This window comes from Anastrepha obliqua, chromosome 1 (assembly GCF_027943255.1).
Source record: "Anastrepha obliqua isolate idAnaObli1 chromosome 1, idAnaObli1_1.0, whole genome shotgun sequence".
Lineage (NCBI taxonomy): Eukaryota > Metazoa > Arthropoda > Insecta > Diptera > Tephritidae > Anastrepha > Anastrepha obliqua.
The window spans coordinates 18,416,475-18,435,025 of record NC_072892.1 but is presented as its reverse complement, the minus strand read 5'-3'; the positions used below and the strand labels follow the sequence as shown (position 1 = coordinate 18,435,025).

The window sequence follows — 18,551 nt, the reverse complement described above, 5'->3', positions numbered from 1 at the left end:
TCCTTTTTTACCGCTGGAGCAGTTGTTTACAGGCAACACAGCAAAAAAACGACGTTCAACATCCCTTGGTTTTAACTCATAAGGTACCCAAGTCCCAAGTCCCCTGTTTTTGAATCATTACCAAAGCATGCAATCGCTTGGAAAAGGATTGGCGGGTAACTCCTAATACTGAAGCAAGCTCTTCTTGCGTTTAACACGGATCCTCATTGAGCAATGCCTCCAATTCGGCGTCTGCGAAGGTTTTTGGCTTTCCTTCACGCGGACGGTCGTCACCATTAAAATCACCGTCTTTGAAACGGCGGAACCAATCTCGGCACGTTTTTTCACTTAAAGCAGCATCTCCATAAACTTTTTGTAGCTCTCGATGCGCTTCAGCCGCCGTTTTTTTCCGAATAAAAGAGGAAAATCAACACTTCACAAAATCAGACATTTTCACAAAACCAAAAGTAGATGATACCAAAACAAAATCACTAATGTGTCGAAGCAGTTTGTTTACCGTATGTCTAAGCTTGGTTTATGATGTTTGGGTTATGTTAGAATCGACTAGCACACACTGCTGGCGGCATCTATTGACAAACAGCGGGAACTTAGTTGTGCATCTAATAAAATCAGGCAAATGACCACCACGACTACGCTTACAGGACAATATACTTTTCATGAAATTTTCCATAACCGAAATGGCTGCCCTGTGTCCTCGATAGTCTCACGAATTCCATCCACGAATTGGCGTAGACCTTCTCTTTCATGTGGCCCAAACGAAATAAGTCACAAACTGTTAAATCACAAGATCTCGGTGGCCAATTGTGATCACCTCTTCGAGACGGTCCGAAAACTTTTCCCGTAAAAGATCAATTGTTTCGTTACTTGTGTGCCACGTATCCGCCGTCTTATTGAAAATAAACGTTGTCCAGATTAATACCTTCCAATTTCGGCCATAAAAAATCGTTAATCATCTTTCGATAGCGATAGATAACACCGGTTATTGGAAAACCCTTTATTATAAAAGACTAAAAAGTCTTAAAAATTTAGTCATATTTTAATAAATAAAATAGTGTCCTTAAAGCCATACCAGTACCACAAAAAATTTCAAAATTCTTGGAACTATGCAGGCCATTTCAATACCTTAATGCTTTTGGGGTCCCGGTGGTTCGAATGGTTGGCTCTAAAATTTAGTGTATTTTCAACAATTTTTTTTACAATAAAAAAATGTAAAACGATATTTAAATTTTTAACGTTTTTTATTTAACTTATTTTACATACAAAAATTTATGGTAAAAGTTTTTTTAAAATTTCTTTAAAAAAATTTAATAAAAAAATTTCATTCAAAAAAAAATTTTTAATTTTCGTACTAAAAAAAAAATTTTGAATTTTTACATAAAATTTTTTTTTAATTTTTATAATTTTAAAAATGTCGCTGAAGTTGACCCTTCTCAAAAATTGGACCTGGACGGTGTTGTCCATTTTGGCTCTTCTATTTGTCTGAAACACAGAAACCAAAAAAGTTATTAATCAGTACTAGTCCCGTACTAGAATAAAAAAAAAATTTGACAAAATGGCACGGTTTCGAATTTGACACTCTTAAAATCGGCTTTTTTTAGTTTTTTAATCAGAAAAATACGAAACATTTGTAAAAATAATATGATTCTAGTACGGGCGATAGCCATTGATGTTGTGAACAACAAATTAAAATTTCACCAGACAACACCAGACCGAAAAAAGTCGTTTCGAGATAGATGAGTTTAAGGCTTGAGGTACCGGAGCGCGCGGACTGCTCTCTATCGGAGGTTTGCCATTGCCTGTCGAGGGGCGAGCGCTATTAGAAAAAACTTCTTCTTCATTTTGGTGTTTCACCGAGATTCGAACCAACGTTCTCTGTGAACTCCGAATGGTAGTCACGCACCAAGCCATTCGGCTACGGCGCCGTTGGTTGTGTTTGTTATTCCTCTATGGAAAGCTCGAATGTGGTGTCACTTCTTTGCATGAATGTAGCAGGCTAATATCATCCATCAATACAGCAAACGGGGGTACCGATTTAACATTTTTAATAAACTTAAGTCTACATTTTGTCTAGTCGAGTTTAAGTCTACTATTTTTTGAACACAACTGTACTTGTATAAATATGCATGCATTAGTGTGCACTTATCGTCATAAATTAAGCTCTTGGCATTCCGTTTATTTAATTAACTACAATTAACGCTCCAAACCATCTGGTCAATAAAAGAAATCGGACATTGGCATCTGAAGAGGAATATTCAAGCGGTAGGGGCAGGCGGGTATTTAAGGAATTCACAATCTTACAAGAAGCAACTAAACATCGAGCATCATTTCAGACAAATTTTACTGAGCAGCACAATTAAATTAGAAACTCACGCTCCGCACAAGCACACAAACTTTTCCTATTATCCGATTTGAAAATACATACACACACATTTTCATATACTTTTAAATACATATTTGCTTTCTTTTTTTCTTTGTCATTTAAAATATTAACTTTAATTTGTTAGCTAATTGTTCGCACCGAGTGGACCAAGCCACTGCTTTGGCCAAGGGCTATTTAGATGCAAACGAAATTTCATGCAAATTACTGGAAGCTAAAATTTACCGCCCACACCCATTTAACAGCTTTTTGTTATTGCCCAGACTTTGCGGTGCTGTTAGTTATTATTTTTCAATTAGTTATTCAATTTCAATTTTTTCATTTATTTTTTCAAAATTATTCCAAACGTATAAGTTGCAAAGTCCATTTGAGTCCGAAATCAAGACGCTCGCCACAAGCAGGAGAAAGAGCTCGGCGAAGCACCTAATAGAGGTGTACGCGTCAATTATTTATTTATTTTTATTTTTTTTTTCTGAGTCGCAAACTTTTAATGATGTATACTTACATGGTAGTCACGCACAAATCCACCCGGTTACGGTGGTCGTTACTTCCCTACAGTCGCATGTAAATATGCGTTAATGTTTTCACACACACATACACATGCAAACACTCGTACACACGCGTTCATTGTACGTGCGACATTGAGCGAAAAATGGGATTTCCTTGTCTTCCTCCAACATTTGGCTTTATGTGATCTTTGTTTGCGTCCTCAGCTCACGTGCCGTTTCTTGTATTTTCAGCGAGTATTTGATAACGTTCGGACTAGTGTGTTTGTGTGCATGTATGTATGTGTGTGTGTGTGTGTGTGAAACAACTGTAAAAATATTTATTTTTGTAAAACCAAAAAGTAAAGTGAAAGTTTGTTTTCCTTAGTTTCTCATGTTCGCGCGCGCCTGCACTCACACATACAAACAAACGCTCACAAGTGCATGATGGTGACAATCTGACTTAGCAAAGAATTCAAACACCAGAAGTTTTGTTGTGAAAAACCTCATTGTTTTCATTTGTGATATTTATCTTGTTACCTTCGGCGATTACAGTAATAAGCTTTGCGTGTTTCCACACCTCCTCTCTGCGTAATGATGTCCGAGACTGTTTTTAAGAGTCTTCCCAAGCAGAAGTTGTCATGCACCACACACCAGATATGCACGTACACATACTTACAAATAACTACACATGAGCCTAAAAGTTCCCCATGCACGGACAAACGAATACTCACACATACATACACACAACTACAGGTAAATGTTTTACTACCTCATGCGGCTCACATTGCCTGCAATACCTGCCACAAGTCATTCATTTAATTATACATCCGTGCATGTGCACCTGTATAGGGTGTCTTTTTGCAGCATAAAAACTATCGATATCGATAACTGTGGTTTGATGGCGGAAAATGACAAGGTTAGGTTAGGTAGTGCTGGCTGATCTGTAAAAAGATCTCACATAGATCTCTACTCTCTGCTACCAGTGCTTTGGATTTGGTGTCGAAGACAATATTTTACGTAATTCTTAATTCACGTCTTGATAAATTACACATTTATTTACTTATTTATTCAGTTAATAGTATAAAAAATACAGTATGTATTTCTTACAGACTATGAAAACAGATTAATTTTAAATAAATTAATCAAAGTAAAATTAAACTTATCACTAATTAACTAGTTTCAATTGTAATGAGTGAAAGAAAAAGATAGCATTTCTTATAATTTACAGAGGAAAATTATTAGATAATACTCAGAATTTAGTTCAGCGATTCATTTAGTACCAATTTGAAGTGGTTCTTTGTGGCCCTTTGTTTGGCCTAAGTATCTGTAAATGCGTCAAGCGCTTGCAAGTGCCTTTTCGCTTTGTTCTCTGGTTGTGTTTGGCATTTAATTCTGTCAGCAACTGTATGCAAAGGCTATGTCACTGCCTACTATTGATGCAATCGTTGAAAGTTAATCCAAATTCTGAGCCCATTTCATTTAGGTGCTCATTCCAAAAAATGTTTTCTCCTATCACACGACAATTTATGTGGAAGTCTGCTTTCCTTATATTCATATGAGGCTTTAAAAATATATTTCATTTGAAGGCCTAATGTAAGAGGCGGCTATTTTCAGCTGCCGTAAAATTGCATATATTCGGTTGTTCGGAAAGTAATTTCGTTTTTTCCCGACAGAGGACTTAATTGTATTTTTCGCAGCTAACTTCACACTTAAGTCGCATTGTCATTTTATGTTTCGACAGCTGATATAGAAAGGTTTGTGTGTGAATAAGTAAAATTGAATTTACGCAGTAGTTTTTGGTCGGTGACCTTTTAAATATGGAGAGCAATAAGCAGCATTTTCATCATATTTTACTTTTTTTACTATAGAAAAGGTAAAAATGCCGTTCAAGCCAGAAAGAAATCAACCGATGTATATGGAGAAGATGTGTTGACAATACGCCAGTGCCAGAACTGGTTTGCAAAATTTCGATCCGGCAATTTTGATGTCGAAGTTGGTCCACGTTCTAGAAGGTCGGTTGAAGCTGATAAAGAAGCGATAAAAGCATTCGTTGATGCAAACCGGCGAATAACAACACGTGAGATCGGTGAGAGGTTAAATTTATCGAATTCAACTAAAGGGTGGTTAAGTTTCAAGGGCCGGTGTTGATTTTGAATAAAATACAATTTTTTAGAAAATTATTGTCATTTCTCTTTATTATGATAATATTGGCATAGCTCAATTACGTATGGAACAAAATATCGGCCAAATGGCCGCCGCGGTCTCGGCGGTACACCTCCATCCGATGGTTCAAATTTTCGATGACGGGCATAATTGAGGTTCTATGCCGTTAATGTGCCGAATTATCTCATCCTTTAGCTCTTGAATTGTTGCTGACTTATCGACGACACACCTTTTCTTTCAAATAACCCCAAAGAAAGAAGTCCAACCGTGTCAAATCACATGATCGCCGCGACGTGAGATTATTCGGCTATCAAATTTTTCGCGCAAAAGAGCCGTTGTTTCGTTAGCTGTGTGACAAGTGGCACCGTCCTGTTGAAAGCACATATCGTCCACATCCATATCTTCCAATTCGGGCCATAAAAAGTTCGTTATCATCTCACGATAGTGAACAACATTCACAGTAACTGCCTGACCGGCCTCTTTTTGGAAAAAATACGGCCCAATGATGCCACCGGCCCATAAACCGCACCAAACAGTCACTCTTTGTGGGTGCATTGGTTTTTCAGCAATCACTCTCGGATTATCATTCGCCCAAATGCCACAATTCTGCTTATTGACGAATCCACTGAGGCGAAAATGTGGCTCATCACTGAAGATTATTTTCTTCGAAAATCGGTCATTCACTGTTGCCTAACTTTAACGTGTTGCTCGATTGTGTATCTTTCCATTATTCAAATTGAATTGGTCTGAAATTGAAAAATGTCAAATGAAATGCAGAAACAAAACTTGACGATTAGGTGTGGTTCACATTCAATATCGGCCCTTGAAATTTAACCACCCTTTATTCATGACCACCTAAAAGGTGTGGTCGTAACCTCGAAGCTCGATATATTCACAAAAAAATCAAACTACTTTCCGAACAACCCAATATTATCCTTTCAAGTTCGCCAGCTCTTAAAACAGCACCTGATACAAATACATGAGTGCTATCTCTTTATTGCCCGACACAAGGCACCGGTGCGTATGAGTAATAAATTATTTACGCACATCTTGAATTCGTAACATGCAATCGAAGGCAATAATTACCTTCGCATTTCTCCCGTTTCCATACGTCATCCACATTTCTAAATATGTATTTATCTATATATTTGTTTAAGAATAGAAAATTATATTTGTTAAAAACAAAAAAGGCAGCTGCATAGTATGAACACCAAAATATGCATTCATATGTGCACAAGTGTGTATGTATAAGTGCTCGTATGTACAAATGTGCGTTGTTATGTTTCAATTATTTGACCATTGCAGCCGCACTCGACGGGTATACAAATTATATACATCGATCTTGTTATACGTGCACGTTACGCAAAGGCAACCACCAACAGCGGCGACCGCAGCCACAATGCCACAGCCGAAGTCACATAAAAAGCGGCAGCAAATGCAGCACACACTGTGGTTAACGGCAGCAAATGCTCGTACAAATTTGCATACTTCCACATACATAAATTAAAAAAAAAATCCAAGTGGCTCGTAACAGCGGGAGAATTACCATTGTTTGTGGCGAGTGACTGTAAAAACATCAGTTATCATTTTCGAAAATTTCATTGTTTCATATTAAAGTCTACCACCACACGCATACGTGCATACATGCGCACATATTGTATAAATTTATACTTAAATCGGTTTATAACTGTAGCTGCACAAATATGCGTATTTTCAGAAAAGCTTTTAAATATTTTTAAATGCCAACAGCTCTGCACCGCAGCCAAAAATATTTGTATTTATGATATGTATGTGTGTTTGGGTGTGTGGGTAGTGTTTATCTGATGATTTTCCATTTGCTACTTTCACTCGTAATACACCATAAATTGTAGCACAATATACGCACTCTCCCCGAGTGATCCGTAACTGAAATATATTTCATTGTTCTAGAATTATTTAATATTCAACAGAGCATTAAACAGCCACTTTATTATTTCTTCATCACTTTTGTTTCTTTAAGGCACATCTTTGTTTTCTTTCAAAAAATGCATATAAACTTTTATACACTTAAACAACAACACAATTGAATCTCAATCTCTGTTCGCAGAATGATTATTTGCTGGAGAAACGAAACAAACCGTCATTGTCAATTGTGAATCCGTTGGACGTGCTGCGCAAACGATTGTTGCTGGAAATGGCTCGAAGGCAGATGAAGGAAAATACGAGACAGGTGAGTGAACGAGTAACGGCTTAAATACAAACATTTCCACATTAGTGCAATACTAGAAATTCCAAAAATTCCGCGCTAAAAGTTGAAAGAAGTACATGAAACATTTTTCTAAAAAAGCGAACTTAGCAGCCGCAACCGTAACGCAGTTTATTGCCTATACTCTTGCAGCCCCTGTACTGCCTTGTCAAGTCTTTAATCATCAAAGCGTAAGCCGCTTTGCGTAATTTTGAAGGAATTCTGAACAAACGCAGTAAGGAAATAGCGCCACTTTGGGCAATTCAGCAAAAATATATATTAGCAAATTACTTGAATTACTCGAAAATTACTTTGTTCAACTCTAAAGCAAAAAAGAGAAAAATATGATAATTTAAATCATGGCATCAATCATTCTGAGGGCTGCTGTCTTATTTACCAAAGCCCATAAATATCGGCTGTGTTCAAATTAATTCAGAGTGCATATTTACCAAAATAAAAAAATCTGAAGCGCTTAAGTAGGGGGATTTGAAAATGCTTAGCGAAATTGTTTTAGTCAAGCTGATGGCCACATTTTTTTATTATTATTATTATTGATTGGCGCTTTATGCACAGCGACCTGAAGAGATCTATTGCTCAGCCATGTAGCCTACTCAAACAGTTTTAGGCTGTTAATAAATCCTAAAACTGCTGTATACTTAATTTGTACCAGCAGATTTGGATGTATGGCTCCATTTCCCAGGTAATTTAGTCTGCGTCGTGCCACTGCTGGGTGGTCGCATAGAACGTGTTCTGCTGTTTCTTGTGCCTCTTTGCAGATTCTACACGAATCATTTTCTATCGCACCTATCTTTTTCATGTGATAATTAAGTGTCCTGTTAGTAGTTCAGTGTAAAGTTTTATGTCCTTTCTGCTTAGGTTAAGGATTGCTTCTGCCTTTATCCGTTCGGGATCTATGAGTCCTTTCGTTTTCCGCATGCCCGATTGGGTTCTCCAGTAATCGATTAAGCCTCGTTGTTCCTGCTCACGTAGAAAGGCACTTTTGAAGCTGTTATTAACCCCGCAGAAAGGTTCAGGACCTATGAAGGAAGTGTTTGCCCCCTTTTTCGCTAAAGTGTACGCAATTTTATTCCCTTCATGCCCCTCATGTCTCGGAACCCATATCAAGGTAACAAAATTTCTTGATGCTAGAGTGTTGAGGATTTTAAAACATTCCCACCAACCTTGATTGGAATGAGAAGCTACCCAGCGATTTTAGAGCTGCTTGACTGTCAGAGAGAATGTTAATGTTGGCACAGCACATTCCTCTCCGTAGACATTCTCAGTGGTGGTTTTTCGCATTAATGACCACTTTAAATTTCTTGGACAATTCTAGTTTCCTTTCCATCTTGTCGTGGACTGTCGGGCACGTAGAGTTCAGAATTCAACCCAGAATTCTTACATGTCCCGTAAGATTGCCTTCTTTGAGATGGAATATATTAGGAAGGCTTATGACCACACACCTGAGTTTCTGTTACCAGATTTTCATAGGAGTTGACAATGGCAATTTTTACGCTCAACCATTCAATATTTTATTTATAAGTCAATTCCATACGCCATCTATTATGACACGCATGACTCTACTAAGCATACGGAAATTGGGTTATAGTTCGAGATTCATCGGTGTAATCTCAAAGGCGGGGCGGCCGCCGTAGCCGAATGGGTTAGTGCGTGACTACCATTCGGAATTCACAGAGAGAACGTAGGTTCGAATCTCGATGAAACACCAAAATTAAGAAAAACATTTTTCAAAAAGCGGTCGCCCCTCGGCAGGCAATGGCAAACCTCCGAGTGTATTTCTGCCATGAAAAAGCTCCTCACAAAAATATTGCCATTCGGAGTCGGCTTGAAACTGTAGGTCCCTCCATTTGTGGAACAACATCAAGGCGCACACCACAAATAGGAGGAGGAGCTCGGCCGCACACCCAAAAAGGGTGTACGCGCCAATTATATATATAAATATAATCTGAAAGGCTGAAGCGCCAAAAGTATGCAAGAACAATTAACGAGCATTAAAATATGGCACATTTCGAGTTAAGCCGGAAAATTTCGCCAGCAAGACGCATTTGATTTGCCGTGAAATGTTGCTAGCAACATTAATTGCCAAATGAGGTAGGCAGGTAGGTACGTAGAAGTGGCAGTCGGTCTTTAAACCAACTCGCGTAGAAAATTGCCGATCCATTTTAAAACCACAGTGACAGTTTCCCTGCTACTCCTCGTCAAACCATTTCGTTTCAGGTGCAAGCCCTTAATTTTTTTATTTATTTTTTATTACTTTATTATTCCACTTGGGAACATAGGGCTTCAAAAAATATTTTTATTTTATTCTGTTAAGCGTTGTGCTCTTTACGACATCCCACGTTGGTTTAACTGTTTCTAGTTCACGAAGGTTAGAACGCTTCCAAGTATTTCGTGGGTCGTCTGTGTCCTTGTTGGTTCCATTCCAATGCTGTTCTGCAAATCCTTTCCCTGTCCTTTCTGAGATTGTGCTCGCCATTTACGACCACTTATCGCCTTTTGGATGGAATCTTGCTCGGTGGTCTGCCATGAGTCCGTATTTCGGATAGTGTTCGGCCAAAAAACTTTATAAGGAAGCTTCCTAGTTTCTGCGTAATGCTTCTCGATACCAGCCACATTTCACTGCCATATAAGAGTATGGATTTTACTCATGAGTTGACTACTCTTGTTTTAATTTTCTGCGAGATTTGTCTATTTTTCCAAATTGGCTGTAACCGTCCAAAGGCTGACCTAGCTTTAAGCAGACGGTTTTCTGCGTCTTCTTCAGCGCCACCATTCGTTGAAATTATGCTATCGAGATAACAGAAACTTTCAACATACTGCACCGCTTCTCTCTCGGTTACAATTTTGTTGGGATTTTGTATTATTGATTCGCATGGCTACCGTTTTCTTGCTGTTTATTTCCAGGCCAACGTTTCGTGCAGCGGTGACTATAAAATCGAATTTGGCCTGCATGTCGGAATGCCTGTGTGAAGCAGGCAAATATCGTCAGCATAGTCGAGGTCGGGAGAGCGTCCAAGCGATGTCTTGGCTCCCTTTTTCAACATACTGCATCACTTCAAGTCAAGTGTGGCCGGGAAAGGAAGTGGCGACAGTGGGGAGCCCTGTTTCATACCGGGTGTTATTCTAAATGGAGTGCTTGTGGCGCCATTGTGGAGAGCTGTAGCTCTGTAGTACAGTATAGTGCCTTTATAATCTGCACAATTTTTGTAGGAACTCCTTTTTTTCGAGGGAAGATCATATTGCAGTGTGCCTTCTAGAAATCAATGAACACCATATAAAGTGGGGTGTTCCATTCTAAGGATTGTTCAATAATTATACTCAGAGTATTCGGTTGATCTACGCAACTCCAATGGGGACGGAAGCCTGCTTGCTCATCGCGTAATGAAATTTATATATCCCTAAGGTCATCAGTATATTTTAAGAACAATGAACCAAAGTATCTAAAGCTAGTGGCACGCCACGTGGAGAAGATGTCTGACAGACTCTTCCTCTTCCTCATTCTTGCAGATTCTGCAATAGTCGGAATGACGTGCGTTCAAGCTTTGAGCATGTCGACCGAGGAGAGAGTGACGTGTGGCCAAAGCAATTAACATAGACACTTTTTTCCTTGACCGACTAAGCAGCGCCTTTGAGCGCCTGACGTCCCATTTTAGACAAATTCTTTTTGCAGCATTACATGTCGGACTATCAACCCATATTTTCAATTTTGAAATGAGAAAAACGTCAACATGAACATTAAACAAATATAAACAAAAAAAATTATGAGCATCGCTCAGCAGCAATTGGCAAATTTTTTTAAGAAAAGTGTTTTTAAAAAATAAAATCGAACCAAATAAAATTGCATTTCATCGATACTTCTGTGGTACTTTTCAATCTGCTCGTAGGCCATTTGTATGAAATTCGCCTCCACAATATCGCCGTACTTTGCGGTAGCTGCTACAGAAGTCACTAATAACTACTGAGCCATTTCTACTTTTCTTAACTCCGCAATACTATTCATTTGCTCCACAATATGATGACCCCATTTGCCTATTCTGCCGTGGGAATGAAGACACTGCAGAGCATTCGGCGTATCAGACTTAGCCTATGGGGATGCGATGTACTCAATATCGATAAAGTTTATACTCTTAATCTTCCGGACTTCTTAAGATTCATCAATGAATGCAAAGGATTCGCAAAAGAGTGACCTCAAACCAATTTTTCAGTCTTACCATCCATATAATATCTATCCTGTCCCTCTATTCCTTCCACTCTAATCTAACTGGGTGTAGTGCAATGGTCTTCCTAACTAAGTGCACGGACCTATCCAACCCCTCACAAATCTCATCCATATAATCTATACTAAATCTTATATAATTTTAGCCGGAGTGATCGTTACCCTTGAAAGCGCTCAAAACCTATGAACGTATAGTGAACGTAAAAAAATTTTGCGAAAATTTACTTACACTCTTTGCGAAAACGTCTCGCTTAAAAAAGTCATGCCTTTGGATTATTCGAACTCAGCCACTTTGAACCAACCTGTGGCTATAATATATCTAACAAGGCTTATTATTTTTATATTGGCTACTTCTGCCAAGTTATTCAGGGAACTTTTTCCTAAAATATTGAACTTTCTTCTATCCAGAGCCTTGCACCCGCATAGAAAGTGTGCTATAGTCTCTTCTTCTCCAATATCGTTACAGCTTCTGCAATAGTCGTTATGGGGTGCTCCCAGTCTACTGGCAATCGGACAATGCCCTGTTAGAACCCCAAGATGATTTCTCATGTTCTTCCTGTTCAGTTTCAACAGTCGGTTTGTGCGGCCCATGTTCCATTCTGGCCACGCCATTCTACTTGTTGCACAGGTCAGGGACTGGGTCCATAGCCTGTTGGCAGCTCTGATAGTGTGTTTGTCTATAAGCATCTTACAAGTAGCTAAAGCTATAGGTATGCTCGCTTTGTCTGGTTGGATCGGTAATATGGTACCCAACCTGGCGAGTTCATCTGCTTTGCAGTTGCCTTCTGACCCGGCACCCAGGGCAGGTTTATTACATAATACTGTGATAGTTCTGTCAAAACGTCGATACATTCTTTTACTGTATTCGAGCTAATATTAATACTCTGCTTTAGTAAAAAATTTTACTAAATATAGGGTATGCACATACAAGCCTCTGCCTGTTATCAGCCCACTTGAGGCACATAATATATAAATCATAGGAGACTCTTGGAAGATTTCGTTCGTTCTATGCAAGAGTGCTGGAGACAAGCAACTCAACTTTAATTTCCTTTAAAAAAGCTGAAGTTTGTTTCTGAAGTTGTACAAAATGGTGTCAGCCGTTGTTATTGTACAGTATTACGCTTGGGATTAAGAGTATAAATGTGAAAGTTAGAATGCAAGAGAGGTGAAAAAAGTAATGATGGCGTTGTAAAAAACCAGTAGTTGAATACTGGCAAGTATTGCCGGGAGTATTTCAAATGGCAGTGACAACTATCTCACCGACCTTTCTCGCTTTTTCACTGCGAGGAATCTCCAACTTTCCCCCACTAAGTCCACGGCGAGCCTCTTTGCCACCTGGACAAAGGAGGTCAAACTGTCCCTCAAGGTAAGAGTCGATGACACACCAATTCCGACGGTAAACTATCCCACAATTTTGGGTGTAACCTTCGTCAGTTTGTTCTCCTTCTCAGCGCACACAACCGCAATTGTCACTAAAGTCCAAAATTGCAACAAGGTGCTCAAATCACTTGCCGGCAGCACTTAGGGCAAAGACAAGGAACTGTTGCTGTCTGGTGGCTTGGAACTAGTGACATGCAGTGGATAAAGCTACAGACATGCCAAAATACTGCCATTCGGAAAGCGACCGGTTGCCTCCTGATGTCCCCTATTAAACACCTTCACAATGAGGCACAAATGCTCCCTGTAATGGAGCACAACAAACTGCTCAGCAAGCAGTTCCTCCTAGGGTGCTACCACAGGTTTCACCCTTGCAGACACCTGCTTGAGCCAGAGCCGCCTCCTAGGCATGTCAGGAGACACCTTTTAAGCTACGCCGACGAGATCCAGGAAAAGACTGACAAAAATCCACTGTACCAGACAGTGTTTAGACAGTCAATAAACGACATTCAACGAGAGACCGTCACCAAGTTCTTAAGCTCCCGTCCTGTGAATGCCATAATCGGAGTCCAACCACCACCTACAGCAGATGAAGAGCTCCAGCTTCCTCGTGATACTGTAGCAGGTTAAACTCCTACTTATCCAAAATTGACCACGACATACCAAACATATGTCCGGCATGTGAAGGCACCCCGCACGACATTAACCACCTTTTCACATGCCCCTTGAAACTCACTCATCTAACACCCCTCTGCCTCTGGACCCAACCCGTCGAAACAGCATGTTGCCTGGGCCTACCTTTAGATGAGCCAGACGAAGATGACCGGTGATATACCCTACACTGACGGGGCTTCTATTAATGTTAAAACAAAAACAACTAAATCAATGTAAATTTAGTACAGAATTTAGCAACAAACATAACTTTTCGGTAGTGATCAATTTCTACTGATTTTTTGAAGTGTGCGGAATCGGTAGTGAAAAGTTGTATATCTATGTAAACAGGCACTTATATATGTATGTGTGAATACCTATAAATGTACGTCATCCTATCTCTCCTTTATTTCACTAGCAACTTCACATGTATTCTCACATGCGCGCCTGTGCTTCACTTCTACTTAGTGGCCTTCCCAACCGATGGCAATACATCAGATACACTCTACGAGTCGCATGATAAATTGATTTGTCAACTCATCATCAATGTCAGCTTGCATCTGCATACTTGGAAGAAAAGTGTTGAAGTAAATTCATAAGAACAGGCAGGTTCAAATACAAGTATTTTCCTTTTTAAGGAAATAAAATTAACATATGAGGCACAATTCATTCATGCGGATGTCTCGGCTGATTCCACTGCAGCGCATGCTGCCAAACCTACTTGTTGACGGCTCATGGTTCCATCTCACAAATGGCTCAAACGATATTCCGCTTAAGGGTCTCAAGCGCTTCTATGATAACAAAACAGAAATTTAGGAGATATTGCTCAAATGAGACAGTTTTATTGTATTTCCTCACATAGTTCCTTTGTAGAAATCGAGCGGCTTGGGAAACACAACTAATTAAATTGTAAATAAGCGATTCAGCTGTGGAAAAACTCATTTCATTCCACGGAGGCAGGTTACTGAGACACCTCTATTATATTTACAAAGACACCTCTATTTGGAGCACCCTGTATAGTTTTCTTTCATGTATGTGTGAATGTAATTACAGGAAAGTGCAGCTAAAATAAAAAAATTTCTGCGTGGCGCAAAGTGCATTGTGTCAGGTTCAGATGCGCAGGATCAGTCAAAGGCAGTAGAAAATATTCTTTGCTCAACAGTTGCCAGTTTCTCGACATACAAATTTACATTTCATTATTTATGTATACCATATACATACTATATATATAATTGGCGCGTACATCCTTTTTGGGTGTTTGGCCGAGTCCACAAATGGAGGGACCTACAGTTTCAAGCCCACTCCGAACGGCAGATATTTTTTTTAAGAAGTTTTCATGGCAGAAATACGCTCGGAGGTTAGCCATTGCCTGCCGAGGGGCGACCGCTATGAGAAAAAACTTTTTCTTCATTTTGGTGTTTCACCGCGACTTGAACTTACGTTCTCTCTGAATTCCGAATGGTAGTCACGCACCAACCCATTCGGCTATTTCATTATTTAGAGCGCTAAATTTTATTAGTCAAAACCTATGGATTCAGTGACTCAAATAATTAAACACAATTTTCTCAGTCACTTCAAACTCAAAGACCCCTCTATTCGGAGCACCCTGTATAATTTTCAGTGCAGCTAAAATAAATAAATTTCTTCGGGCGCAAAGTGCATTGGGTCAGGTTCAGATGCACAGAATCAGTCAAAGGCAGTAGAAAATTTTCTTTGCTCAGCAGTTGCCAGTTTCTTTCTTTTATTAGTCAAAACCTATGGATTCAGTGGCTCAAATCAGTAAAGACAATGTTGTTGTTATTGTAGCAGTACCTTTACCCTGTCAGTGTAGCGTAATCACCGGTCGTCTTCGTCTAGCTCATCTAACGGTAGGCCCAGGAAACTAGCTGTTTCGACGGTTTGGGTCCAGAGGCAGAGGGGTGTTAGATGAGTGGGTTTCATAGGGCATGTGAAAAGGGGGTTAGTGTTGTGCGGGGTGCCTTCACATGCTGCAGTAAAGACAATCTTCTCTATCACTTCAAACCCAAAGCTCTCCAATATATATTTTTTTAATTTTCTTTCCGACATCAAGTATTTATAGAAAAAGCGCAGTTCCCTTCCGGTGCAGGCTTCAATAGCTTCTCGTGATAAATGCATTTATCAATATTTGAAAAAATGCATACAAGCAATAGAAAAAAAATATTTTTTTGTAATTCAGTTTCCTTTCAATTGCATATCCCTGTGTACAAATGTTGCCAGCACTCTGTAAATAATTTCAAATTCAATTAACGCTGCGCTAAAAGAATAACATTAGACTCCTGGTCAAGTGTATCGTCTGTTTGCCCGCCCCTCAAATACATTATATAAATGCATACAAATTTCCCCAGAGCCTGCAAGTTCCTCATGTAATTGTCCTTTCATTTGGTCACATTACTCCAACAGGTGGAATTGAATCGTGCCATATTGAAGAACGTCGGCAAGCGTATGCTCCCAGCGCAAGCACAACAACAACAACAGCAATTGGAATACCTCCTCAACCGCACACCATACCATCAGCCAACATACTCGTACAACACACCACTCCAACTGCAGCAGCTGTTGCAACCACATTATACCAATCAAATGGAGTACTCGCCTGATGTATCCATCTACGATTACGTACAACGACCAGCCTACATGTACGATAGCATCCTGCCCGCCATCGACCTTGTTGGGAGCGAGAGCGTAGGTGAGGCAGCCAGGCACACTCCGTGGTACATCAATGCGCTTGAGATGGATGCCACAGATGGAGACACAACTACTTACAAAGCGGTTGCAAATGAAATGACCAACGAAATGGCAAATGACAAGAAAAACTCAAATGGTGCCGCAGATGGGAATAGAGGCACTGCACAATGGGCTGGTGGTAAGGACGCTGGCAGCAGCAGCAGCAACAGCAACGTCGACGCTGTCGGCAAAAGTGACGCACTGACCAAAAACTTGTCCGGCAACGAGCATCGCACAGCAAAGGTTGGCAATCTACTGGTAGATGGTGAGCAAGTTGAAGGAAATGACGGCAATGCTGATTATCAATTGCGGTACTTTTATGGTCTGCATAAGAAACACCACAACATGAGAAAGTAAGCAGTGAGCAGTTTCCTAAAAGCATCCAGACACTCCGGCACACCAGCGACATTATTTGAACCACTCCAGTCCAAGGGTACACGTATTTCGTTGAACACCAATTAATCAAACACACAAACATACAAACAAGGCGAAGTTCTCCGTGCGATGCGCTTTGCTTTGCTTGGTTTTTACTTCAGTGTTATGTCATAGTTTTAGCATACATATGTTGCCACATATACATATATACATATATATTTATAATCAAAACTATTTTAACTGCATATATTTTAGTGAAATTATAGTGATTTATACGACATTTGAAAATGGTGTCGAATTGTAACTGCAACTAAATATGATGAAATCGTCTTTAGTAATGGGGGTCTTAAGAAATGCATTAAATGTTGTTTAATCACAATGGCATAAGCTAAAGCCCAAACGTGTGTAAAATAAAAAGTAATAACAAAGAATTGAATGAAAAATCAAAACCATAAAAAATCAAGCTCTGTTAATAAAAGTATTTAATAAACATATTTACACAGATCACAAGCGATTATTTACTTTGGAAAAAAGAAATTGAAAATTGTCGTTTATTTGCATAGATTCAACTACTAAACGCTCAGATGGTCCCAAAGAAATAACAACAGAAAAGAGTCGACATGGAAATGATTATGTTTAAAGTTTGACTTAACAACATTTCTCATTCATGTATGACTGTTAAAAAGCGGAGGGTAACCATATTAAAAAAGGTGTATATTGTAAAAACAAAATAATTTTTACGCTCCAACAGGTTATAAACTGAGAGTTACAGCTTTTATTTCTGTAAGTATTTTATTCTATTTGTTCAATCTCTTTAACCATTTACATACCTGCATACATGCACATGCACATGAAACAGGTGTATAGTATACCTACGAAGGCGGATTCGTATGAAAAAAATCATTGCATTTTCCCACGCTGTATATGGGCATGCTGTGTTGGCTGAGGGGAACATGCCCATGTATGTACATGCAAAAGTACGTTCGTTATTGTTATCGAAGAGAAGAGAACAATTCTCAAAATAATTAGCAAAGCATAGCAAATGAGCAGAAAACGGCATTCTTGTGAGAAATTTTAGTTGTATGAACTGGCCGTTGCTAGCAGTTATCCAATATTGTTGTTGTTGTTGTGGCAGCAGCATAAGCATTCCCCATACATATACGAGGAATACTGCTGAAGTGATAGTCTTTTGCCGGATATACATAAGTCCCAGTCGTTCCGGCTACGTAGAACGGACTGACGTGAGAAAGCAATTTTAAAAACACTTGGTTGATTAAGTTCAAAATTTCATACATACCTACATATGAGCCGTTTTCTTTGCAAGTTGTGCAAGTTAATTTTATATTATATGGAGATATTTAAGGATTTGCATTTGAATGGTTTGAAAAATATTGGAATATGTTAAAGCACTGATTTTATGTTTTTTAAATATTAAGTTGATTTAAATTAATATTGTAATCATTTTTTAAGTGTGATTAACGAAAATGTATACTTTTAATGGCTTCAGAAGAACTTACATCATTTTCAAAGTCAGCAAAAAGTGAAAAAGTGAGCCGTTTTCTTTAAAAGCGGTGTGTAAGTCCATTTTGACAAAAAATTATTTAGTTAATGATAAAAACAATGAGATTTTTTTGGAACAAGTCTATAAATAAAAGGTTGATAGTAAATTGTACTATATTTTTATCATTAGCTAATTTTTAGTCAAAATGGACTTACACCACTTTCAAAGAAAACGGCACATACGTATGTACATTTGCAGCCAGCTGTGTGTGTGAATTCCGGTTTCATAGCTATAGGCCAGGTGCTTGCTCTAAGTGGAATAATTGACACAGTTCGACAACACCCTTAACTCAATGCCACACACGTAGATATGAAAAATTAAGTCATTTAAATATTTCTTCGCACTCGCAAAATTCA

At 39.0% G+C, this 18,551-nt stretch overlaps 1 protein-coding gene across 2 annotated transcripts in view; it reads left to right on the top strand.

Annotated features, from left to right (window-relative positions):
* Window positions 1–17,477, top strand: part of LOC129250003 (uncharacterized) — a 61,330-nt gene extending 43,853 nt beyond the window's left edge. For both annotated transcript variants that reach the window (XM_054889659.1, XM_054889658.1), the window contains exons 3-4: window positions 7,115–7,237; window positions 15,936–17,477. In XM_054889659.1, coding sequence (XP_054745634.1) covers window positions 7,115–7,237; window positions 15,936–16,616 — 804 coding nt within the window. In that variant the 3' untranslated portion in view covers window positions 16,617–17,477. The remainder of the gene's footprint in view (window positions 1–7,114; window positions 7,238–15,935) is intronic.
* The last annotated feature ends 1,074 nt before the right edge of the window (window positions 17,478–18,551 follow it).